This window comes from Corythoichthys intestinalis, chromosome 1 (genome assembly GCF_030265065.1).
Source record: "Corythoichthys intestinalis isolate RoL2023-P3 chromosome 1, ASM3026506v1, whole genome shotgun sequence".
Classification (NCBI taxonomy): domain Eukaryota; kingdom Metazoa; phylum Chordata; class Actinopteri; order Syngnathiformes; family Syngnathidae; genus Corythoichthys; species Corythoichthys intestinalis.
This window is the reverse complement of record NC_080395.1, coordinates 27,830,724-27,857,735: the sequence shown is the minus strand read 5'-3', so window position 1 is coordinate 27,857,735 and position 27,012 is coordinate 27,830,724. Positions and strand designations below refer to the sequence as shown.

Here is a 27,012-nt window from a genome sequence, read left to right as displayed (position 1 = left end):
GTCCTGGTAGACGCTACAATATGTGCTTGTCTATGTTCACTTGAAATTGTCGAAAACTTTCATTTATTTTTGAACTATTTCTTGAATTTTACGGACAAAAATATTTTGTGGAACTGTCGACTAGAACGAGACGAAATTTATATGAGATTTTGTTGACTTAAACTAAACGAAGACGAAAACAATTTGAAATGAGTTAAATATAACTCAGACTAAAATATATTTTTGTCCAAAAGATTAATACAAAGACAAAAATTAAAAGGGCTGCCAAAACAACACTGGATAAAATGTTCGATTCAAACCTTTGTTTCAAACCTACTATAAGCATCCTTTATTAAAAAAAAAAAAAAAAAAAAAAAACGGGGAGCTACTAAAGAATGGGTCCAATTCTGTGAGACACTGGAGTACACCTAGACTCGTACTAAATATTATAATGAAGGCGCTCTTAAACCGCGGCGTTGCATTACCGTAATGCACATAATGCAGACAATGATCCAAATGAGGGACGGCTAGTTTGACTTCGTTGTTTATTGTGGAGGCTGGCCTGACCGCAGTAGTGTTGCAGGTTAGCAACTTCACACAGTTTAATATTATGGTAACTCTGATGCAGGCTGAACTTTCAGTAGCAAAATTTGTGGTGTTTCCCATACGTTCACAACATTGATGTCTTTTTACATTACTTACATTGGCTACTGCTGGCCAAAAAACTTCTAATTTCCCTCCTCTTCGAAGGGGGTGGAGGAGGCGGCATGTTGTCAACATAAAACTGTCGGAGCTGTGTGTGTGTGGGTGAGTGTGTTTGTGTGTGGCGGAGAGAGTGGGGGGGTTCAATTAAGTCATAAGCCAAACCAACGTGCATTGGAGGAAAAAATGGACTGGCACATTTAGCAGGTGAAAAGGGGTAAATGTAAGTCTGAAAATAATGAAAATAATTCACTTAATAATGGAAGGGTCAATTCTATCGCTATAACATATGGGAAGACTATCTAAATTACCTACTGGATATAACTGAACTCATTATATAACGCAAATAAAAGCTGGTGGGGACCATTTGAGCATACTGAAAAGTTTGTCCTGCAACACCCCCGACACCCTATGCAAACCTACGCCTTTGCTTCTAATACTCACACCGAACAGCAGGGTTCAGGACATCTTTAATGCAGTCTGTTTTACTGTTGTTTAGGTTAGTGAAACGGGGGAGGGGAAAAAAAAGTCAGTTCAAACACAGGCTTCTGGGACCCGACAAAGGCTTCTCTGAATTGAGATGATCATTTATACTTACTTTCTGGTGGGAAAATGAGGATGTTCATTTTTTTTTTTTTTTAATGGATAGAGAAAAGAGAGGACCATATGCATATACAAGGGAGGTGCCCCCTCCCCCACGAGGCTATAAGTTATTGTGGAAATCTAGACATGTATTTAAACGGAGATTATTTTCCAATGTTTTTAAATTGATAGGAAATGGAGGCATTAATTTGAAAAAGGCATTTTATTTGTCATTGTCTAGTGATTGAGAAAAATGAAGAGTCAATGCGAGGGAGGTATTTATTTTTAAGTTTTTCATGATGGGATGAGAAAAGGAGACATCAGTTGGAGGGAGGTGCTCCCTTGTCATTATAGAGATAAATTGATTGGAAAGGGGAGGTACCAATTCAAGGTGTACTGTTGTTTTATAACAGAATAACATCAAGTGATTAGAGTAGGCGTGTACTACTCGGTATAATAAATTGATGGGAAAAGATAGGAGCCCATTAGAATGATGTTTTTATTTTATTTTTTTTCTGCTGGGAAAGGGGAAGTGTCTATTAGAGGGAAGAATTACTATGAAGTAGACTGTCCAAGTCAAACACACTTTATCGGTTGACTTCCAAGCTACACAAATTTCAGAACAATTTTTCTCGAAGAGACAATGTGACCTGTTGCATCATCAAAAACTTTATTAACTAGGAAAACCATTTTTACAGACAGATTATTAATGTCAAAAAGTGTTAGGCACCATGTACCAATACTCTAAAATACAAAGTAGATCTAGTCACCATTTGATCGCAACTGTCAGACTAGTACAGAATAATAAAACGCAAAAATATGGTGTTTGGAGATCATTTGCTGTCACTGCACGAATGTGAGGGTGGACAGGTGTTGGTCATAACTTAACACTATCTGAAGACCGTATGAATGCTCTTTTTCATTGCCTCAAAATACTTTTTGCATGTGTTTGCCTCTCACACTTTAAAGCATTGCGATTGTGGACAGGTGTCTTTTATACCGACAATGAGTTAAAACAGGTGCAATTAACACAGGTAATGATTGGCGCCTCGTTAGACCTCTTTGACAGCCAGAAATCTTGCTTGTTTGTAGGTGACCAAATACTTATTTTCCACTCTAATTTGGAAATAAATTCTTTAAAAATCAAACAATATGATTTTCTGTTTTTTTCCCCACATTCTGTCTCTTATGGTTGAGGTTTACCCATGTTGACAATTACAGGCCTCTCTAATTTTTTCAAGTGGGAAAACTTGCACAATTAGTGGTTGCCTAAATATTTATTTGCCCCACAGTAGCACATTTAAACCACCCTTATTTGATACAACATTTACGTATTTTCTTAAGGCATCTTAAGTATGTTCTGTCTGTATGCATCTAAACAAAACAAGCCGGCTGCGCACGGTAGTAGTTTGGGTGTCAAATTCGGCTCGTGTAGACGTTTCACCGGTGTAGCACATTTGGGCAGAACACCGTTTATTTATTTATTTTTTTTTTAAACTCTCGTCTCGTCTTGTCTTTCCTGTTAATTTTGCTTTTGCTGCTGGTTTTGTGAAATATCGACAGTGATGTCATGCTCATTAATGTTCTCCTCGGGTTCAAATTGAAAGGGTTGAACAGATGACAGGTTTATGTCGCTAGAGTCATACTCTGGAAGTCCGGCAGCGTAACCATGTGACCAACTAGTTAAACTAATTTCACAAATTGTATAAACATGAAAACATCAAGAGGGGTTTCAATATCAAATAATTTAACTAATAATAAGGTTTATCTTTTGAGAACTACAAGTCATTCTATCCGTTGAGCCCCTTAATAAGTTAATTTAGAAGGGGGAATATTAAAGTTGTTAGACCAGTAGTAAGGTTGTTAAGGTTTCCTTAATTTCAGCATTGTTTTAATGGCTACAGGTAACAGGTACAGCATGGTCATTGCATTGAAAACAGCTTTTTAGAGCAGAAAACAGTATACAAAACATACTCCCACAAATTGAGAGAAAACAAAAATCGTGATTCACAGTTGGCAGTTTTATTTTTATTCACAATTGACATGTCACAATAACACATTTGCTTGTTTTCACTGTGTAAACATTTGGAGCAACAATAATATAAAAAAGTTAAAGGAAGTATTGTCTTTCAGAGTGCATAACATGCTATGGAGTGAGGGACCAATGTGAAGGATTAAAACATTGCCAGCTAACTGCTGCCCCCAGGTGGTAACTCAGTTAATATCACACAGGCTTGTCTTAAAATAACGTCTGCCTCATTATGAACTTAAAATTTGTTCAGTGTAAAACCATGTTAATTAAACATGTATTCTTGTTGTACTTTCAAAATTTGATGCGTCGACAAAATAAAAAACAAAACAAAACAGCTTGTTGTTCCTATGAACGCCTCCTGGAATACACAGTTTGCCTTTTTGCTCACAAATTGCCCTATTTTATTTGCACTGGAGTCAACTTATGCTGTCTCAGCATGCCGAGCGAGGATGTAAATATATAGAACACGCAGAGCAAAAGCTCTGGCTAATTATCCAACTGTCTTACAAAGGTCCATGTCCCTGAGTACAAACAACACATCTGCTTGCTTGCTTGGAATCCTATTAAAGCATACTGTACACTAATTACACTAGCGCACTGAGAATCTGCCTCAATGTAAAAATAAAAGAAGGGGTTGGAGTGGTACACTCCTAGAAAGTCACATGAGGTGGAAAGCACACAAGGAATAGCACACACGGCAAGCCAAAGCACAATAATTAAGTTAAAAACACCCAACACCAAATTATCTTGTTATATGTGGATCAATGCAACTAACACCTAAGTTAGTTGTGATACAGTTCAATTTAGTATATTGTATTAAACCCCTGCTTCATTACCCTCATCTCCACACTGATCCCTAAATCATTCTACTTGGATTATAATATGGAGGGAGAAGGATACCTCAAAAGTCACACAAAAACAGTTTTGTCATGCCAGATATGCCTAACGGATTTTTTTGTTGTGATCTGGCATCTGGTGCTGTCATAAAAACTGTCAGAAGAGTTCATCAAGCCAAGATGATACTAAAATGGCCACTTCAAATAAAAAACATGTTGTATTTGTTCATGATAGACATGTCTACCAAATTTCACATTGAAAAGTTGAACTGGCTTCAGCTGGTCCATTTCTAAAAGCATACTAACATCGTTTTCCCTCAAAATGCCCTCAAAAATAAAATTCGATAAGGAAGGAAGAACATTATAAGAAAACACAAAACTTGTGACTAAACTGTAACTTTTTCAGGTGCTCCTAACCCAGCGGATTTAGTGTGTCTGCCGCATAAGGCACTACTAAGACTGAAAATCAATGCATTTTTAAAATGTCCATAAAATAGGCAAGCAACATGGCCTACAGTGCGACATGGTTTTCATGACCAAAGGGAGTGAGGATCATGGATTCAATTAGTCTTCCTTCTTGTCCGAGGTGCTGTCTTCCTGATTCTCACCCGAACCGCTTAGCTGCAGCTCTCCAGGCGTTGCCTCCTGTATGGCCTGGTACCGCTGTAGTTCCAGATAGGTGGTGAAGAGCTTGGCGTACTCCGGATGGGTCATGGCGAACGCTTGAAACTCACCTGGGGGATCCCCAATAAATGAAATATTTTCAAAAGTAGATTTGTCAGACAAACGCGGGCCAAATTGAAGGCCATTTTTCTGAAAGTCCAAGAGTTTGAGTAACTACATTGGTCAACAAACAACTTTGTCGCATTGATGCAAACACGTGCTCTCACATAATTATGGTACGCTGAATCCATATCTGACCTCAGCTAAAACGTTTTTTGCAAAGATTAAAATGTATAGCCCAAAAGTAACTATATGTAGAAAAATTAATACCTGTTATGTTTTAGACAACTGCAGACACAGGAGACTAACAATAGGGACACTGTGACTGTACTTCACTGCTGCCAAAGTACCCCAGTATGTGACAATCAGTCAACTCTGACAAGCTAATGTTGACAATGATTCCGAAAAATGTATGCAACCATGTAAGAGTATGAAAGGTTCGCCTGGTCTTTGGGCAAAAATATATGAAGAATCTGTATAAACTATTAATACATCACTAACATAGCAATATCAAAAAATGCTGATTGCATGAAAACTAAAGCACACAGAAAATTTAAAAAAGAACAACTGACAGCTGATTTGAAATCAACACCCCAAAAATGTGAAACGAAATGTATGTACAAAAATAGCTGTGCAGACGATTAATAGGTGGATTGTGCAAAGAAAATACTATTCGGGCTTTCTCTTACAATGCAAAAAAATGTTTCTTGGGTTTAGAGAGGTCTGACCAATCCAGGGTCACTTAATAAAGTTATCACTGCCAGCCCTCCTAATGGATTGACATCCATCGCCCTAAGGGGCAGCGGATTAGATACGCACTACAGTAAAAGTATTATTCATGCATTTATGGATGTTTTTTTTCGGGAAGGACTTGTTTTACTGTGGACTTCTTTGTTGAAATTGCTCTTATCTAGCTTTTCATTGGCTAAAATGACCTTACGGCAATTGACTTTACAATTAAGGGTTATAGTGCCGCCTCTTGCATTGGCTTTACAGCCTGCGAATGTGTTTCCATCAGTGGAAAGCCAACAAACAACAACACATTAACACTGACAGCGCCTCAAAGCAAAAACAAGTGGAATCAGAAAAACACAAGAAGCAAAAGTAGTGAAAACAGTACAAAGACAACGTGCCATAGTTCAAACTGTACTGGAAAAAAAGGTGTCAGGTAAAGCTGTACCAAATTTGATGGTGCTATATTAAATATATTCTTACTTTCTAGTAGAAGAGACTTTTAAAGCCTTGTCAAAAATAATATACACACTGTACAATTAAAAAAAAACATGTACTGCCAAAATTTGATAAACCATTTTGCAGCCTAAAAAACATGCAAACAAAAAATAAATCTACATATATACTTTGAGGCAGATTTACTTACACAAGAGAAAGATTTAATTGTATACTCACTGAACGTGATGAAACCCGAGCCGTCTGCGTCAATTTCTTTGAAAAGTTTGGCCATGTTGAGATCGGATACGCCCAAAGCTGAGCGCAGCAGCGCCGTGAACTCCTCCCGTGTGATTTTCTCATCCTCATCAATGTCAAATAGCTAAAACACATAGATAATGGATGATACAACTGTATTTGGAGCAAAGAAAATATACCACAAAGTGTTTCCTGTGAAAGTTAGTTCAGGAACTAAAGTTTTTTTTTTGTTTATTTCTTTCAGTCCTCATCAAAAACCACATTTGTTCTCCTAGTTGGGGAAATTGACTCTGAGACTGACTCCATGACTCCCACAGCGGTCGGCAGCAGACACAGATTATTACCGTGACATGATCCAAATGTCTTTGAATGCAGCTGTCCGCTTCCATTTCACAGCTGGGCCACACAATAGGCTTTCAGCCTTGTTCAGTATTATTCAAACCTAGTCATACCTCGCATGAGACAATGCTAAAATATTTTATTTTAAATCCTCTACGTTATTACTCCTCTGACATCAGTGGAATGGAGCTGATGAAAAATTGGAGTTTGCAAATTTAACATACCCGGAATGCCATGCGCAGCACTTCTTCAGTGTTAGCAGGTCGACACAAGATGGTCACTCCAATGACATACTCTCTGAAATCTATGGTGCCATCTCCATTCTTGGGAAGAAAGAAAAACATGCAAGTACAGACATGAAGGTAACATTTCAAGCTTTGAGCACTACTAAAATACAGTGGTACCTCTACATACGAAGTTAATCCGTTCCAGGACCTTGTTTGTAAGTCGAAATGGTCGTATGTCGAGCAGGATTTTCCCATAGGAATACATTATAATTCCATTAATTTGTTCCACAGCCCAAAAACCTGCACTAAATCCTTAAAAAATACTGCTGGTGCTATTACAAATGGCAATTACACGTAGCAAAACAAATACATTATAAATCAAAATTGGAATAATATAATAAAAATAATAATAATAATTCCTGTAATAGTGTAACGAATCGGGTTCTAATAAGGCGGACGTTTTTTTGTGTACCTGAACGCACCGCGGCGCTGACGTGCCAGAGACGAACCGGTGAGCTTGAGTTTCACTTTCACTTTGAATGTTCTCTTGAGAACACCGTCAATTGCGGCAGACAGCAGGCGTTTTGTGTTGAATAAGTTGTGAAAGAAATGATGAAAACGTGGCGAAGCTGGCGATTTCTTTGGAGATGTTACCACAATAAGAATTGTCAGCTTAACTTACAAAGACTGGCGAACGATGGTCGGAGGAGGACCGTGGAGATGTATTGTTGAGCCATTTCACGGATGCCCACCCCACGCTCATATTTTTCTGTCATTTGCATCTTCATTTAGAAGGTAAGCATCAACTTTTTCCTTGTTTCACCACCTGTATCAACCTTTTCTGAAACCTGTGTTGATTTGTCACACAAGAAAATCCGCCGTGCATTCGTCTGCGGTGCTGCCATTGTCGTCGTATTTCGAGCATGTCGTCGGATGTAGAAACAAATGGCGAGTCAAATTTTACGTCGGATGTCGAAAAGTTCGTGTGTCGAAGCGATCGTATGTAGAGGTACCACTGTACTACTTTCCATTTAAATGGATAATATACTACGGGAAATTGACTCTTTTATTGCTTGCATGAAAATGGTTGGGTCCCCAACGTAGCTGTTCAAGTACAACAGCACGAGTTTTTGATAACCTGCTTATCTTCTACAAGCAAAATATTGTGATATTTCTAAATTTGGCAAGAGTTTGTCAATTCATACTGTAATATCACACCACACAGATTCACCGCCCATGATGGACTGGACTATAAAAACTGTACTGTTAGCACATATTAGCATTAGCTTCCAATGAACCGTGCATACTAAAATAGTTGGGGCTCTGCTGCATTTAAAAATACATAATACTCATACAAATGTTCACCATGAACATTTAACCAAAGCGTATTTGCTTACTATGGAACTAAAGATGCCAAGTGTCATACCCTGTCGAAGAGCGCAAACAGCTCCTCCAGGGCAGGGTTGACGGGGAGCTTGAGGAAGCTAGCAAACTCCTTGATGGTGATCCGTCCCCCTTTGCAAGAGCTGGCCATGGCAGCGAAGCCATCCAATTCCTTCCTTACGTTGTCCCACTTGATGCTGAAGAAGAATGGACATCATTATATGGTGTCAGATTAAATCATTTTTATTATTTGTTAGAATGTCATACTTCAGTTTGCGGCTGATTTTGGTGAATTCAACCAGGCCAGCCTCCATGGGCAGGGTCAACTCGCCGGCAGAGATCATCAGGCGGCAGTCTTCATAGGTGTGGTCCGTCACAGGGACACCCAACGCCCTGTAAGCGTGATTAAGCACATACTGTAATACAGAAAAAAAGGGAAGTTTGACTCTTTGAGAATGTGTCTTCGCTCACTTGGCCATGATGTCTCTCACTTTGCTAGCGAGCAAAGCAGGACTTTTCTTCTCCTCCTCTGTGGGAATGTGAGGTGGCAGAAACTGAAAAATACAGTAAATCATAAAAAGGTCACAGGTATTGCAGTCAGTTGTCATTTTTTGCATATTTACACAAATAAATAGCTGGTAATCCTTCACTATATTGATGTGATTGACTAAGTATTTTTCCTCTTCGTTATAATACCAATTTGTTTGCATTCCCAGGATGTTTAACATCTCCAAACAAAGGTAAATATTTGAAAAAGATAACCTAGACCTCAAATCCAATTAATCTGCATTTGGGACAAGTATTTTTAGACAGGGGTCTCTAAACCGGTCCAGAGAGTTGAACCAATGACGTTTCTTCTAAAACAAGCAACACCAGATGACAATCAATTGATTGCACTTGTAAAACACCAGATTGGTAAAATGATGTCATCTTGTTTGGCTGAAATAAAATGGCCTTTCTGGAATAGGTTGGGGACCCCTGTTTTAAGGTATAAATTATACATATATAAATACAGTGACCCCTCAATACTTCGCGTTTTAAACTTCGCGCCCTCAGTCCATTGCAGATTTTTTTTTTCATATGAAGAATAAATTAATATATACAGAAGAGCTTTCCTGAATCGGTCACGTAGTCTCACTCTCCCTCTCTCCCTCCCTCTCCCTGCTCTTCGTTGCTCAGGCAGTGCACTGGAGTTGCTGATTAAAGTTAACGATGATTGACAGACATTTAATGTTTGATCTTGCCACAGATGCCTGGAAACCGAAGCTTCAAAGCGCTGCATGTGTCAATCATCGTTTAACTTGTTGAACAGTTGCTGTAGCAACTCATTGTGTGTAAGTGAGCAGCTTGAGAGATTTGAGTGGACTCACTCAATGAAGCATTTATTGAAGACAAGCATTTTTATACTTAATTCTTCTTTAAAAATAATTCAGTGGGACAGCAACATGTTTAAAACTTATAATGATTACATTTCAAGTGATTAAAAATATTTTTTCAAATATTTGTATATACATGAACAAACGATTATACTTTAGGGGGAAAAAAAGTGAAAAAACATGTCTTACATGTACAGTGGGGAGAACAAGTATTTGATACACTGCCAATGGGAAAACCCATTGGCAGCGTATCAAATACTTGTTCTCTGTATCTCTTTCCAATGTTAAATCTGAATAAATACATTAAACGGGGGCGCTACTTCCTCCGTTACTTTACTTATTGTGACGGGTTCTGGTCCCCATTAAAGATGAGGGATGAAAGTATACTTGTAGGTTTGGTAGACAACTCCAATGATGCACACTATTTCCTTAATTTCTGTTCAGTTAATGCAGAGTCCAGTACTGGATTAATATACCTGTATTCTATATTCTTGTAAAATTGCTTTTCCTGCTTCTCTTATTCTACAAGATGAGTCAATTTTGAAATAAAAACAAACGGGAATAGTGTAAAGATTACCTCAATTTCCACTGTGGTGTAGAGCTGACACAAGGTTAGAAGTAGGAGGGTCCTCCTACACACATATACTCATCAGAATTGTGGGTAACATAAAATTAAATATACAAGCATGCTTTGCTAAACAAGGGAGTTGTTTATGAGTTTTGTTTTTATCTGCCAAATAAAGACACATCAATGTGTAATGAGTCAACTCACGAGCTGAAACCTTGCCAGGTCCATGTGACTGTATCCTGGATGGAAAGAAATGACCAATTAAGCAAATTTAATGTACTTGGATAAGCCATTTGTAATCAACCAACACAACATCTCGTACACATGCAGATTCCAATGACTTCAAATACAAGAGCTGTGTTAATATAATATTTCATTCAGTAAAACTTACTATTTTATTGGGGTATCTCAAAATCACAGGCTGCACAGGTACACCTGGAATAAAGGCACCTATAGGATGGAATGCATACAAACAATACATAATAAATGTTGCAGATCTAAAATATCTGTGTATTTACTATAGGTGTGATAGCTTGATTATTTACACGTGCCATGCTATGGGCTTGTGAGCAGACCAGTGTACACTTTGTCTCTTGCCTAATGCCAGTTGAGTTAAGTGCCAGTAATTTATCTGAGTGCGATGAAAAAACATGGCTTTTAATACTTAACCTTGTTTGAATGTGATGAGACATGAGCGATTTGTACAGGTCCCCTCAGGAAATATCAAAACCTGTATAGAGGGAAAAAAGGGTTGCATACAAAGGAAATGATGCAACTAGCCTCAATTTCAACTCTGAAACTCTTCTTTAGTAACAAGGCTTGGTTTATTTGTGTACTATCTTTTTGAACCTGGGGCCAGCGGCCTCCCGACTTTGCTCTCCCGACTATCTCTTGGATTGTGTTCTTCCGAGAGTCAGGGTCTTTTCTGGACACCAACACTGGCTGGAGGCAGCGTACAAACCCTGTGAGAAAAACCCGAAAGAAAAAAAAAGATGAAAATAATAACCTAAGTGACATAACAGGTTTATTTCATATTAGATTGGATACCATTTGCATCATTTCAAATTAAACTGAGCCAATCTCAACTAGGGATGTCCTAATCTGATCACGTGATCAGAAATCGGGCCAATCGCACCATTTTTCAGAGGATCGGAATCGGGTGAAAAGGATCGGGTTTTTAATTTAAAAATATATTCGATGTTTTTCTGCTTCATGCTTGTCCAGCCTCTCACACTCCTTCCTACTGCTTTTCTTGATCACAAGTGCAGCTGGCGTTTGCTACTAAAAGTTAATGATGATTGACAGGTTTGTAACGTTGATCAGGCTTAATAGCACTGCGATCAAAGGCACACATATGTTTTAATCATCGTTTAGTCAATCTTTGTTGTCGAGAGGCAGTTCTCGTCAGCGTGAGCGTCTAAGCGTGAGTCAATTTGAGAGGACTCACTCGTATGAATTATATGAATGTTATGCAGAGTGATTTAAGTATGGTTTTAAAGGTGATGCAATGAAAAATGTGGGTGCACCAGTACTTCCAATGCAAAAAGAAAGGGTGGAGACTTGGCAATATAGAGTATATCGCAATTTTAAATGTTTTCCAATATTGTTCAGGCCTAATTTATATTATTTTTACTTTTTAATTGTTAAAAAAAAACAACAAAATAATCCATAAATACAATGGCATTGCCAAAAATACAAACATATATACGTATTATACTCGGCAACACATTTGTTCAACTAAACACCAAAAAAATATATTTTTTGTATCAGATCGGGACTATGTGTCGACATCTCAAAATCAGGTGACTCGGACTCAGGTGTAACAATATGCGATCAGGACATCCCTAATCTCAACTATTGTCATAAAAGCACAAATGTTCAATTTCCCACAAGGTGTCCCAAACGATGCCCAAATATTTCTTACTGCCAAATATGGGTGTGGCCAAATTCTCCACTCGGGACACAGTGGAGGGCAGTCCAGCAACGATGCACACGATACCGTCAAAGAAGGTGGAGTGAGGGGCCACTGCAAGGATGGGGGCTTCACCACTGCCCACCTGCTTGCCCTTGACCACCACACGGAAGCCCATGCAGAAGTAGTATGCTCGTCCCAGGGCGGCCATTACACTCTGACACATTAGTCTGCAGACAATCAACAGAAATGTCAACTCACTGAGTATCAGAAAGGTTTAATTTATAAGTGTGTGTTTTTTTTATTTTTATTTTTTTAGCTTTTAGTCTAATTTTAACAGAAACAGGAGAGTCACGTCAACAACGGCAAAGTGTATATATCTATAAAACCAAAAACTGAATCAACTAGTAAATTGAATAGTAAACTAACTAAATATTGTTTGTGTTTTCAACTTTTCCGATGCCACGGAATGATTTTGTTTTACTTTAGCTAGATTAAACATAAGTCTTATGTTAAGAAAATACCTTAAATATTAATTTTCATCTCTGTGTTTTCATTCTCTGTGCATCAAAATGAATAGCACAAGATTAATTTGGCTTTCAATGAGGGCTGTCAAATTTATCGCGTTAACGGGCGGTAAATAATTTGTTTAATTAATCACGTTAAAATATATAACGCAATTAACGCATGGAAGGAATGACCCGTTCATGCGTTGCCTCAAACAGTTTACAATGCTGCCGTTTTAACACATTGAGAGGGAAAAGGCAGAGAAATGCGAGTGGACACAGGCGTTCATTGGACTGCACCATTTATTGGAAGCTTTGGCAGCCACTACTAACAGTCTTGGTCTTCCCTTCATGCATTTGGGCGGAGCAAAAGACGATCTTTTTCTTAACACACTTAATTGAACACAACGCAGAACATATTGTATACCATTTGCAGCCACTACTGACAGTCATGGTTGCCCAACTTCCCATCATGCAATTGGGTGGAACAGTTAAGCACAACAAAAATAATATTCTTATCTCTCAAAAAACAATGTTCACAAAAAGAAAATCGATCAATGCAAAGAGAACTGGCACTCCCAATCAAATAGCTATGCAAAACACACATAAATGTTAATAATGTTAATGCCATTTTGTGGATTTATTGTTATAATAAACAAATACAGTACTTATGTACAGTATGTTGAATGTTTATGTCCGTCTTGTGTCTTATCTTTCCATTCCAACAATAATTTACAGAAAAATACGGCATATTTTAGAGATGGTTTAAATTGCGATTAATTACGATTAATTAATTTTTAAGCTGTGATTACCTCGATTAAAAATTTTAATCATTTGACAGCGCTACTTTCAGTAGTTGTTCGTAATATGATGGACCGGTAAACAATTTGACCATGTATTAGCACGGTGTCTGCAGGGTTCAACAAGCCAAAGACTTTTAAAGACTTTTTAAAGACCATAATGAATAAAATTTAAGACCCATTTCAAATAGATACCGGCAAAAAACTAATAATTGATTTGAAAGAAAATTGGAGGCCCTGAATTACTTGCAAAGTATATGAATTTATTTCCAGTGCTCTTTCACACTGTGATACAAAATGCTTAATCTAACAAACACTAAAACTTTCGCTTTTGTGAAACAACATGTGAACCACAAACGGCGTTTGCTGACTGTCTTGTGCCTTTCAGATTTGCAATGGGATTCAAATGCCTCGATATCCAATGTTCCAAGCAGTGTTGTCTTCGTCAACAATGACGACAACAAAAACATTTCGTTAACGAACATTTTTTTTTCATGACGATGACGTCATGATGACGAGCTGAAAACGCGTATTAGATGACTCTAACGTGACGAAAAGATTTTTTTGGGGTGCTGATGCCTGCTTCCAGGGGCGGACTGGTAATCTGTAGCTTCTGGAGGATCACAGAACGGCCGGTGCTCTGAACGGCCGGCGGCCGCCATACACACTACGCTGTTTTTATCCACTCTCTACTCTGTGATTATCTACAGTTCGCATCCAATCCGACAGGTGGCAGCAATGCACCTGGCTGAAGACTTCTTGTGGCCCACGAAGGGTTGAGATGGAGAGGGTTACTTGCTAGGTGTATTAGCAATTGGCAAACATTTTAGCTGTAAAACAACGTATGCACACGCAGCAGCAATATTAATTCAGAAGAAATGTAACAAAATATTAATAAAATGAATTGTTTTACTTTCAAGTTTAGGTAGTTAAATTTATATATATTTTTTCATCATTTATATATCGTTTTGTTTTCTGGTTAATACTTTCCAATAAGATTACAGGATTTGTCTTGAAATGTTTATTGTATTTTCCTTGGAATTTATTATTTGTGTGGCAAGATTAATTATGGCATAAACAATGAAGTCATTTTATAGACACGGGATAGGTGTTATTATAATCAATTGGATACATAAAACTTGCTTTGAAAAATAAATTATTTTATTTGTTTATTCAGGTTGATTATAGAGCTAAGGCAGAAGATGAATCCAACTACAGTTCATCCTTGCAGTACTTTGAGCGCCCCAAGTCAGACAGTCACAGTTTAGACCTGGGGTGTCCAAACGTTTTGCAAAGGGGGTCAGATTTGGTGTGATAAAAATGTGGGGGGCCGACCTTGGCTGACGTCCTTTACGTAGAACAATATATTTAAGCAAATTTTAGCAAGCCATTGTGTGTGTCACATTTGCTTTATTATTTTTTTTAAATTAATAATTTCAACAATCTCGCAACTAGCCTTTGTGGCTTACTCTTTCGACTCTCGGGCTCTTGCGAAATACTGCTGCTGTGAAATTAAACTAGCTTCAAGTTGCTCCAGTTTATCACTATGTATCTTCCCTGTAATCTTGTCATACATGTCAGCCTGTCTTGTTTGGCAATATTCTCTCACATTGAATTCTTTAAAAGCAGCGACTTTGCAAATGAGGCAGACACAGTTGTTGCATATTTTAGAGAAGAAATAGTCCAATTTCCACCTATCCTTGAAGCGTCGGCCATCGCAATCAACTTGCTTTTTTTTGTTGATTGTCGCCATTTTAGAAAATTGGGAGTAAAGGGTCACACGGGGTAATGTGTGGAGTGCCGCAGCCTTTTAGTGGGTAAATGAGGAGCAGCATTTAGTGTGTAAGCTACTTCATATGCTGGTTGCAGTAATTCTGACCAATTTATTAAGTCTGTGTGTGGGCCAGACGTTATTGATTTTATGACAGAGGCTGGGGGCCGGATGAAATTTGTCCATGGGCCACATCTGGCCCCCGGGCCTGACTTTGGACATGTCTGGTCTAGACACATTTTCCTCATTTTTCTCTCAAAGTGAACGAAATTGATGCATTTTACAATAAAATATTTTTAAAAATTCTCCCGGGGGGGCATGCCCCCGGACCCCCCTAGAGGGTCTGTATACAGCGATTCTTGTGGGCTGGGCTGAGTCAAACTCCAGGGCTGCTTTTTAGTCCCAGTCCGCCCCTGCCTGCTTCCGAGCCGTCATTCACGTGATTTGCTCACCCCACCCCCCAGGGGCGTGTGCAAGGATCTATCAGTCGCATTTTAATTGTAATAACTGCAATGCACTGTCCCCGTGGGAGACCAGTGTGGCCGTTGTGGCCACAAACTTGGTGAAGAAAATACCTAGAGGGAGCGGCAACGTTAGATGTTAAAAAAAAAAAAAAAACTTCCAGAAGCTTCCAAACAAGTTGTCTAAGAAAAATAACACTCCCTGAAAATTTAAAGTTAGTCATTCACATTTTGTTTTAAGTTAGATATTGGAGACGAGTCCAGTGCGTATTGAGCCAAGGAGAGGAATGTTTGTCTTTCCATACCTATCCTAGTGAGTTTCCTATATGTGCTAAATTGAGTTAGTGTTTAATGTGCACTAAACAATGTGGAAAAATCCACATGTAAAATTATTAAACCAGACAGGACAATACTGTTATGGACAAAGATTTGTGGTGAGAGGTCTGTTGTTATGTCAGTTATGTCGAAAAGTGGCGAAGAAAAAAAAAAAGTGTTTTAGCGCACTTTTCAATTTAGCATTAGCTCATGAGCTGTACTTGTAAATGGAATAACGGTGTTGACTATACTCAAGTGAAATATATATTCATTTTTCTCATTTAGCTAGCCCATTACTGGTCTTCGTATTGTATTGTTTTGCACTTTGAGTAACGACCATGAACGTTTCGTGCAGGCTGTTTTGTTGTTGTTGTTTTTTTCCACATGGATGCATTTCAATTTGGACTTGCTCTGAGTTGGCCAGGAGTTGGTTATTAGTTTTGTGTTGTTTTACAGTTTTCAGGGTTTGGCCTACTGTAATTTCCCAAATATAAGGCGCACTCGTGTATAATGCGCACCCCAAATTTACTTGTAAAATCTAGGGAAAATTATTGTACCCGTTTATAATGTGCACCCTAATTTTAGCACCAATAAATAGAAGATTACAAGAAAACAGAGCTCGTGTACAGATACAGAAATGTCATTTTACTGAATGGTGAAACACATCACAAGCATAGCATATTGGTAGTTCAAAACATTACCATAAACTGACAATATTTACAGTAATAATATGATTTGACAACTTCTCCAACTTACCAGAATCTAGGAGAAAACAAAACAGATGTGACTTTTCTTTTAAAGGCTGCTGTATAACTTGCTCGTTTTATCATGATGAATTCATGTTTCTTCCATGGATTGATACGGTAAAATGAAAGTGAGAACGTAAGTCGGAAATCCGAGAGCTCTCATCGCTGTCGACACGACAGTAACAATAGGAACTATTGTTATTTGGGTTTGAGTTTCCAGAGGGACAGATATAGTTGACGGACACACAGAGGAAGTCTGTTGTTATGTTTGTTATGGTCCGAGTTGCAGAGCTGCAATAAACGTTGCCTCAAATGAGTTCAAGAAACTAAATTCTGTGCTTTATGAAGAGTGAAAAAAGCAGAATTTAACACAGACGAAATCATTCGGCCGATCAGAGTAAAGTATTACCGAAACAAAATGGTGACGTCTCGTACCGTAATGGTCGGCAACGGCTCGCCACATACTTTTCTTCAACACAACGTGGCCTTGTCAATTTAAAAAAAAAATCGTTTTTTATATATATATATATCCATCCATGTACCCATTTATGATGCGCAACATTATTTTACAAGTTGATTTTGGGGAAAAAAAAGTGCGCGTTATATTCGGGAAATTACGGTATTTTAATTTCCAAACATGTTATGTATGTTTCCTTAAGTTCCTTATAAATTGTATGCTACATATGACTTGTACCTCCCTGCAGAGCAGGAATATTATTCTCCTGCATTCATTGTGTAAATCTCACCAAAATAAAGCTAGCGTTGTGAAAATAAGTGCATACTTGACTGTCAATGTTAATTTGAAATTGTTGCTGTGGGAATTTTAGACAAATTATTGGATTTCAGATATTTTTATATTTTTTAAGACCCTGCAGATACCCTGATCTCATTTGATAATTTCCTATAATAAGATTGAAACAATAACACATCAAGTCAGCCAACTCCATTGCACAAATTACAAGATATTATATTATGGAATAAACAGCAATACCTCTTACGATCTAATATCATTGGCACTATATTTAGGTTATAAAATATCATTATATTGTCCAGGTATACCTTAACTAGTGGCATATTTTACAGGTCACTTTATGGCTGCAAGTCATTGCAATGAGGGTTGCACAACATTTGACTTTATTTCAACTTTAGTTTGCGACTACTTTCGACTTCCGCGATTCACTTCCTCATTGCTTGAGTTGTCTGCTTCCGCAACTATTCTAGCAGAAGAAATTCAGTTTAAATAAAGCAATCAGATCATCAGATATTGGATGAGTTCAAGCATAAGCGAGGAAGAGAAGAATCCAAACAGTTTACGGAAATCGCTGTGTTCTGGGAACACACCCGAAGCAATGCTGGTGAAACAGATATGATCTCGAAAACCACTTAACATAAACAATGTCAAGATCTGTAATTCTGATGATACACTGCTTTGGCTGAAGTGCATTTTGGATAGGGATTGTAAATCGAGAACATGATGCAGCACAAGAGTGCTCACAGGACACGCCATAGATTGATTACATTATTGAACATGTCATGTTCATATAAATGAACATATTGTATAAGGCGGAAAACACAGACAAGACTGAAAAAGCAGTTTCTGCTCTTGCACTCCTCTTTAAAATAAACTGCTGTATTTTACGGCAAAAGAACTGTTGTGTTCGATAGAGCAATATGTCTATATGCTGCCATAGCAGATTCAAGGCAAATCAAGCCCCCGAAATATTTTTAATGTGTCCGTTTTACCCTGGAAACCCTGTTTGCAGACGCCGTGCAACTAGGGTTGCCACCTTTCAGAAATAAGAAAAACGGGACGCCCCCCTCGCGCCCAAAGCTCTACAGGCAGAGAAAAAAAGGGACATCCCCAAAACTCCTAAAATGCATAGAAATGTATCTATTCATTTATATTCTGTAATAGTTCAATACGGAACGCAAGATTTAATTCCCAATTTCGGATCGTTCCATATTTTAAGGGACAGGTGGCAACCCTACGTGCAACCGCTTTTGTTTCAACCCAGCCATAAAAAGAAGGTAAGTAATTATATTTATTATTCAAATAGTCTGTCATTTTTAGCTTAGAACCATTAATTGATGTCTAATATTTTGTTTAAAAAAAAAAAAGACCTTAAAAAATTGTTCACTTGCATATTTTAAACTTTTAAACAAATTATGTCACAATGAAAAAAATGGTGTCTGTAAAAAAGTCAGATAACCTCTTAACAATCGCTTAATTGTATTTTTTTTTTTTACTGTCGCATTTTCCCCGATATGTTAGTCATGTTAGATAATCGATCCAAACAAAGAAAAATTGGAAAAAAAAAAAAAACATTTAAAAGGGTAAATATATGAAAAAGAAGAGCCTTGTTATATTACCATGTTTCACCCATAACATCCGAAATAAATCCAGCTGATGTAGTATTCATTTATATTGTATATTTTATGTTGTATAACTTTAGTTTCTATGTGAATATTAGTTCCTACTTGTTTTGTTGTGGTAGGAGGATTTTGTATTGAACACTGAGCCGTGTTGGTTATTATTATAGCCAGCAGTAAATCAACAAAGACAAGTCAACTGTGCCCTGATGTACCACTCAAGAGATCTGATGGATTCAAAAAGTAGGTTACGATTGCATATTAGTTTGAAAATCGACTGAATCCAGCGTATTTTTACACGAGTGACTTCCGGCCTGATCCAAGCTACTGGTACTAGTATTAACGCAGGAGAGCCGCGCCTCGCGTCAAATAATAAACTCTGCGTTCTTTTCGCGTGCGTCGCGTTGAGCCGCTTCTGGGACGCATCTAACACGCGGCCTCACTGCGACTGCTGTGCATTGGCTGATTGACTAACGCCCGCGTTTCACTGCGTTCTTGCGGTGGCCAAATTGTTGCGCCGTTGACGTTTCTGGGTTATACTGTCCTACCGTGTTTGTTCTCATTATAGTAGAGAAGACGGAGTTAATATAATATACACAAAGAAACTGTAACCTGATCGACTCACAGCCTCGAAAAGTAAGGGTTATAATACGTCAGAAACTCGTTCGGTACGTGTCCGATCCGAACCAAGCACCACGTACCGAAACGGTTCAATACTATTACATGTACCGTTACTAGGGATGGGAATTGATAGGATTTTTACGATTCCGATTCCATTATCGATATTGCTTAACAATTCGATTCTTTATCGATTCTCTTATCGATTCTAATTTGGGGGAAAAGAAGAACAAACGTTTTGATTGGCATCGAGTTTGTTTAATCAGAACTCGCAACCTTACAAACTCACAACGAAATCAAAAGAGGCCCAAAGCCTCAATGTTAACTGTGGCAATAAGTGGCAAATACACAAGAATGTGTAACATTTTACGGAAACATTTATCTAATAGAAATAAAAAATATTGGTATATATTGGCAGATAGGTTGTTGTTCTGCCTTTGGCAATATGTGTTAAAGCAGGGGTCCCCAAACTTTTTCCTGTGAGGGCCACATAACTTTTCCCTTCTCTGATGAGGGGCCGGGGTCAGTTTGTAACAGAAAAAGTGTAACGATTGCAGAAGTGCATAAATGTAAAAAATTATTGTTTTTCAGAAAGCCACAATCAAATAACCCTTTCTGGATTCTTCACGGAATGAAAGCAAATAAAATAAAAATAATAATATAATAATAATAATTAATAATAAAAACACTATTAATTAAATAGATAATAACCAAATAACCCTCTCTGAATTCTTCAAGGAAAAAGGCCAGGAAATAAATAACACGATTGAGAAAAAAAAAAACTTCAAAATGGCCGGACCAAATGTGGAGGCGGGCAGGATTTGGGCCGCGGGCCGCAGTTTGGGCACCCGAAGAAATGCCGCATCCAAGCGAGTGAGCAAGCGAAGTGAGAGAGGGAAACACTTCTACGAGCCTACGTTCTTTGTTAATGTTAATATCTACAGAGGCAACGCCTGTATGTATCATCTTTTGTGTTGTTGTTGTTGTGTTTCCACTCGCGATCGGACACTTAAATCCAGTTGTGTAGTGGTTTGAACGACGTGATAATGCTAGCGAACGAATGCTAACCATACTGTTATTAGCAGCTAATCATCGCTGATTTACGTTGATGCAAACCTGTTTGTTATTGGGGACGAAATTGATTTGTTTCATTTCTATTCTTAGTTTCACTCTTCAAGTGATGGTTGAATAAAGTCAGCAAATTATACCAACGTCTTCTGTATCGTCATTTCGGAGTTAGCTAGCTAGCTAGCTGAATAGCTGTCTCTGTGAGGACATTGCAGTCTATTCCCTCCCGATGCAGTTATCTCCACCTTGCAATGACTGCAAGTCGCTTTGTTGTAATTTTTCCTCGTGAAGTGAAGACACACTTTCGAGCGTTTGAACCTACGTGCTGTCATTGTTATGTTTATGGCTGCAATGCTCGTGCTTACCCGTCGTAACCTTTCATTTTCACACTCTTTCCTGGTGAAGTGTAGTCAAACTTTGGAGCGAGTGGTTCTTGGCGCCATGCTAGTTTGATGCGTCTGGACAACAAGACACGACACGACGCAATACGCGTCTTTAGGAATCATTAAAGGGATCGTTAAGGCTTTTTCATTGTGATGTCGAGGCCTCGAAACACTCGGAACCGGTTCCGAATTGGAATCGGATTTCGATTCCCATCCCTAACCGTTACACCCTTAGAAACAAGGTAAGTACACGAAAATATTTCGTTAAAATCATGGCGTCTTTAATTGTGCTCTCACCTCCATTTTGGGTCTTGCTGTTTGAAAAAAAAAAAAAAAATTAAATGCCCTCCTGTTCACAATTTTTTTTCACCCAAAACATTGACATTTTAAGCTTTCCAATGATCGATCACACCTGCATATCGGACATATTGGGGGTCTCAGAGCGGAACTTCAAGTCACCTGAGTAAATTTCAGCCATAAGTAAAATTAACAAATAAATGGTATAATTACTTTTTATTTTTATTTTTTTGTTTTTTAAATTTCATCACTGAGCAGTTAAAATGTTCAAAAGAGTGTTCTCATGTTTCTACTTGTTATATTGTTGCCAGGTAGGGCCAGGTAGCTGTGAGTTAACTAATGACTAATTAAATATGGCATGTTTACTTTTGTTATCTTTTTCCAATGTTTACATTTGTTTGATGATTTGACACATTTTTGTAGGAAATCTGAACAAACAACAACTAAGAAACTGTATGGTATATAATGTACATAGATAATGTATACATCCGTATCACGTAAACATACTTATCATTTTTGTTAAAATTAAACTAAAACAGCCAAAGTTCTGACATTTCTACAGTGTCACCTTATCAAACCCAATTGATATTTTTTAATCACATTTTTAAAATCTATTTTATGAAAACAGAAATCAAGCCCTTTTTAGTTTCATAATTGTTCCATATACCTACACCTCTAACAGAGACACACATTTGCTCCATGTCTGTTCTTGTCTTGGATTTTTTTTTATGACACTTGTACTTGACTTAAGTCATAAGAATATGCTGATTGTAAACAGATTCTGAGTAATGTGGCAATTGGTAAAGTAGGTTTTTCTCAGCACTATAGATCTCTACTGTGGAGGTGTGTCAGTGTCCTCTAACACTCCCTGTCCAGAAAAAAAAAAAAAAAAAAAAAGACTAGTGTAATCGGCACTAGGCATGTGACGATTACCGGTTTAATGGTATACTGTGGTATGAAAACGTCAAGGTTTCAAAAACGCGAACATTTTCCGTCATACCGTACCTAAGGTTTTAGCTATTTTTTATGTCCCAAAAATGCACTGAAAAATCCCTCACTTGAAGCTGTAAGCATCAGGCCTCCCCCACCGGTTGTTGCTCCGTGTCAGTGAGTCAGCTGTGCTACACAATGGCTGGAGAAGGTGATACTCCTGAACTTTTTCCCCCATCGAAGAAAACAAAATCGGTAGAATGGGAATACTACGGTTGAAGAAAAGTTACAGACGGCAGTGGCTTAGAGGAGGAGGGCCAACCGGCATGTAAAACATGTTTGCGGAAGGTGGCTGCTGAGGAGGTAACACCTCCAATATGATTTCGCATTAATACAAAATTAAAGGTTAGTAAACACTGTCATGAACATTTCCCACCAGCTATGAGAGTTAACTCCAGTGTGTTTAGTGTGTCTAGCGATGGTAAAAAATGTGTTTTTTTTTTCTCTCTGGTGTTGAGAAAGAGTGTGTGTGTATAATGTAAACATGAAAAAAGTCATACGCACGTGTTTTTCATGGAAAATAATAATAGTAATAATGTTGAGCTGTGGCTATGGATTTAGGCTCACCTAAAGGACTGCATTTATTTTAATTTTATTTAGAATATTGTTATTTTCTTAAATTTATATCAACTTGACATTATACTTATGTTGCAATTTCCTCATGTTTTGAAAAATAAAAATCCTGTTCAATGGAAAAGTTTTTTTTTTTTGTTTAAATCCAGATTTCTCAAAGTAACACATTTTAGAGCTGTAATTGCAATACCGTGATATTTTGGCTTAAGACTATCATACCGTAAGAATATCATACCGACACATGCCTAACTGGCACTTGCAGTGTATGTTGTGGTGTGTACTTGTTCATGGCAGTGAATGGGTTCTAACACTTTATAAAACCAGTTTATTTCTTTACAACTTCCACCAGATCTGTTTTTAAAGCAAAAAAAAAAAAAAAATTGTAATAATTATTCAAAAATTGGACTACTATAAACAAGAAAACAAATCAGTGTCATTTATGAGAGCTGCTAGTATTGATTAATTATTTCAGCGAGAGGTTTTGATTTGTTGTTGTAAAAACTGTGAAATTTCCCCCCATCTGACCTGGCCATTTAAGAGGTTACCTTCTCCATCCTGTCATTGGTGCCACTGCTCCCTTCAAAGGATGCTTAAAGGTGATAATGACAGCCACAGGCCAGGTCACCATGAGGACCAATGAGATGAGAATGGCTCGAAGAGGAACCAGGACGATTCCCTGGAGGAAACACTGCGCACACAAATAGTGAGGGAGGAATGCTATTAGGAAACACATGTAGTTTACATTTCGTGTGTCGAATCCAGATCAGTTGGGCGCTCATAACAGCCCTCATTGTTCTTGCAGTACCCAACAACATAGCAAAGCAGATTACATACAGAGCCAGGGCAAATCTAGGCGAGGTGCACCTAATCGCACACATCGACACGTATGTTTTCCTGCTGTGCATATTAATATTAAGGCTCCATTGTCACTCACTTTGATTATGGTGGCCTTGGAGAGTTTGGTGTCCTGCACAAATGGGTTGATGACTGCAGGCAGCAGCAGAGATTGCTGCCTCGGCAGTGCGAAGACGCGTTGAGACGGCATCGTGAGCCACGAAAACGACGCAGGTTACAGGAGCAGCTTCATGTTATCATTTCACTTCCTCGTCGGAGGCCCTATCTCAACCTCCTTCTATTTTCTTCTTCTTTTGCCTATTTCACAGGGTAAGCCCCTGCTGTCCCGCTAGCAATACAGAGCTCACAAAACCATCCCGGAAGTGACCCATTCAAGCCCCGCCCTCCTTGTACCACCGTTTTGGAAATATTTTAGACTCGTGTAAGCAGCATCCAAGTGGATTGCAAATTGCAATGGCCTGCCCGCCTGGCCTGCCCCAGCCCCAGCCGTTTTTGGGGGGAAAATATTTGATATTATAGATTCGGAAATGGCCTCGGGATAGTCTTGAAATAAATCAGGGATGCAGGTCAGTAATTAATTTTCCCTCAGCATTTTTTCTTTTTTGTTTATTTATCTATATTAGGAACTCTTTATTATTGGTACTGTTTTGTTTTTGATTTGTTTGATAGGTGTTTGTGTCTTTGCCGTTTTAACGTTACACTCCTGGCCAAAAGTATTAGCACCCTGCAATCTGTCAGATAATTCTCAATTTCCCCCAGAAAACGATTGCAATTACAAATGCTTTGGTAGTAATATCTTCATTTTTTTTTTTTTTTTTTTTTTTGCTTGCAATGAAAAAACGCAAAAGAGAATTGGGGGGGGGGGGGGGGGGATCATTATCATTTAACACAAAACTCCGAAAATGGGCCAGACAAAAGTATTGGCACCTTTTGAAAAATCATGTGATGCTTCTCTAATTTGTGTAATTAACAGCACCTGTTACTTACCTGTTGCACAGGTGGTGGCAATAACTAAATCACCCCGGCAGCCAGTTAAATTGAATAAAGTTGACTCAACCTCTGCCCTATGTCCTTGTGTGTTCTACACTGAGCTTGGGTAAAAGAAAGGAGACCAAAGAACTGTCTGAGGACTTGAGAAGCAAAATTGTGAGGAAGCATGGGTAGTCTCAAGGCTACAAGTCCATCTTCAAAGACCTGAATTTTCCTGTGTCTTCTGTGGACAGTGTCATCAATAAGTGTAAAGCCCATGGCACTGTAGCTAACCTCCCTAGATGTGGACGGAAAACAAAAATTGACAAGAGATTTCAACAAAAGATAGTGCGGATGGTGGATAAAGAAACTCGACTAACATCCAAACAAGTTCAAGCTGTCCTGCAGTCCGAGGGTACAACAGTGTCAACTCGTACTATTCGTCAGCGTCTGAATGAAAAGGGACTCTATTGTAGGATACCCAGGAAGACCCCACTTCTGACCCAGAGACATAAAAAAAAGCCAGGCTGGAGTTTGCCAAAACTTACCTGAGAAAACCCAAAAACGTTTCGGAAGAATGTTCTCTGGTCAGATGCGAGACAAAAGTAGAGCTTTTTGGGAAGAGGCATCAACATAGAGTTTACAGGGGGGAAAAAACAAGGCCTTCAAAGAAAAGTACACGGTCCCCACAGTCAAACATAGATGAGGTTCCCTGATGTTTTGGGGTTGCTTTCTACCTCTGGCACTGGACTGCTTGACCATGTGCATGGCATTATGAAGTCTGAAGACTACCAACAAATTTTGCAGCATATGGGCCGTAGGGGCAGTAGGGCTAAGTGTGAGAAAACTGGGTCTCCCACAGAGGTCATTGGTCTTCCAGCAGGAAAATAACCCAAAACACACTTCAGGTGGTTTGAGAGAGAGCACTGGAGATTTCTAAAGTGGCCAACAATGAGTCCAAACCCATAGAACACCTGTGGAGAGATCTGAAAATGGCAGTTTGGAGAAGGCACCCTTCAAATCTCAGAGACCTGCAGCAGTTGGTCAAAGAAGAATGGTCTAAAATTCCAGCAGAGCATAGTAAGAAAGTCATTGATGGATACGAGAAGCAGTTGTACGCAGTTATTTGAAGCGGTTGTACGCAGTTATTTTCTCTAAAGGTTGTGCTACCAAGTATTAGGGTGAGGGTACTTTTGGGCCCATTTTTGGAGTTTTCAGTGAAATGATAATGATTTTTTTTTTCATTCTCTTTTGTGTTTTTTCATTGCAAGCAAAATAAATGACGATATTACTACCAAAACATTTGTAATTGCAATCATTTTCTTGGAGAAATTGAGCATTATCTGACAGAATTGCAGGGGTGCCAATACTTTTTATTAGAATGACTCTCAAATTAAATTTTTGTAAGTTTTTAATTGATTCAAGCTTTAACCAACAAAAAAAAATTATATATTTTTTTTAATCACAATTTATATATAGTGTTTGACAGAGGTGGGTAGTAACGCGTTACATTTACTCTGTTTATTTGAGTAACTTTTTATAGCCAATAGCCCAAAATTAACAATATGTAGCAAAATATACCTGTCCTGTTATACCATGTTTTCAATAACTAACAACAGAGACAATGTCATATGTGCTTTACTGCACTGCTGTCAAACTGCTCTAATATGTGATAATAACTCAACTATGACGAGCTAATGTTGACAACAATTGAGAAAAATGTAAATATCTATTCAAGGGACTGAAAAGTAAACTGGTATTAGGTGAAAATATATGAATAATCTTTATAAAATACCACCAATATAAGAATATAAAAAATGCCGACTGATGACAGATTTGAAAACATTGTCCAAAAGCTATTGAAAATAGTTTAAAAAACGCATGCAACTGAAAGGTAAAAATAATTTTTTTTGCCAATGTTTTATTACAGTGATAGGAATTCATTGAAGCTTGTGTATTAGCATGTCCACAAGGTGGCGCCGCCACTTTGTATGCTGGCGAGTGTTGTTGAAATATATGATATGTGATATTTAGTTAAATTGCTTTACTTTATCACACTCATCTCACATTACTTCATAATGACCATCTTTATTAATGATAGTAACAAAGTGCATAAGTGTTAAGGTGCGAGAGCAATAGGGGATCCCAGAGTGGACACACAGTGGTAAAAAATGAGCAATCGTTTATTGTAGGTCACAAGGCTGTC

At 38.1% G+C, this 27,012-nt stretch overlaps 1 protein-coding gene across 2 annotated transcripts; it reads right to left on the bottom strand.

The window, feature by feature from the left end:
• Window positions 1-3,263: 3,263 nt before the first annotated feature.
• On the bottom strand, window positions 3,264-24,429 carry lpcat2 (lysophosphatidylcholine acyltransferase 2). Of its 2 annotated transcripts, XM_057851351.1 has the most exons (15): window positions 23,917-24,429; window positions 23,528-23,670; window positions 21,105-21,197; window positions 12,097-12,314; window positions 11,022-11,134; window positions 10,842-10,902; window positions 10,564-10,622; window positions 10,377-10,411; window positions 10,182-10,236; window positions 8,700-8,782; window positions 8,496-8,621; window positions 8,272-8,425; window positions 6,843-6,941; window positions 6,262-6,403; window positions 3,264-4,865 (listed from the first exon to the last, which is right to left on the bottom strand). In XM_057851351.1, exons 1-15 carry the CDS (start codon window positions 24,025-24,027, stop codon window positions 4,696-4,698), a joined length of 1,662 nt encoding a protein of 553 aa, XP_057707334.1. In that variant the 5' UTR covers window positions 24,028-24,429; the 3' UTR covers window positions 3,264-4,695. The 2 variants fall into 2 exon arrangements, with proteins under 2 accessions (XP_057707334.1, XP_057707335.1); XM_057851352.1 differs by lacking the exon at window positions 21,105-21,197 and having other exon boundaries at window positions 23,917-24,422.
• Window positions 24,430-27,012: the final 2,583 nt, after the last annotated feature.

What these genes read in the sequence shown, in the direction of transcription:
- lpcat2 (XM_057851351.1), bottom strand. Translation starts at nt 24,027, where the DNA reads ATGCCGTCTCAACGCGTCTTCGCACTGCCGAGGCAGCAATCTCTGCTG. An exon ending in AAAATGAAAGGTTACGACGG is followed by an intron (nt 12,315 to 21,104) that starts GTAAGCACGAGC and finishes GATTGTCTGCAG; the next exon opens with ACTAATGTGTCAGAGTGTAA. An exon ending in TGTTTGCGCTCTTCGACAGG is followed by an intron (nt 6,942 to 8,271) that starts GTATGACACTTG and finishes TTTCTTCCCAAG; the next exon opens with AATGGAGATGGCACCATAGA.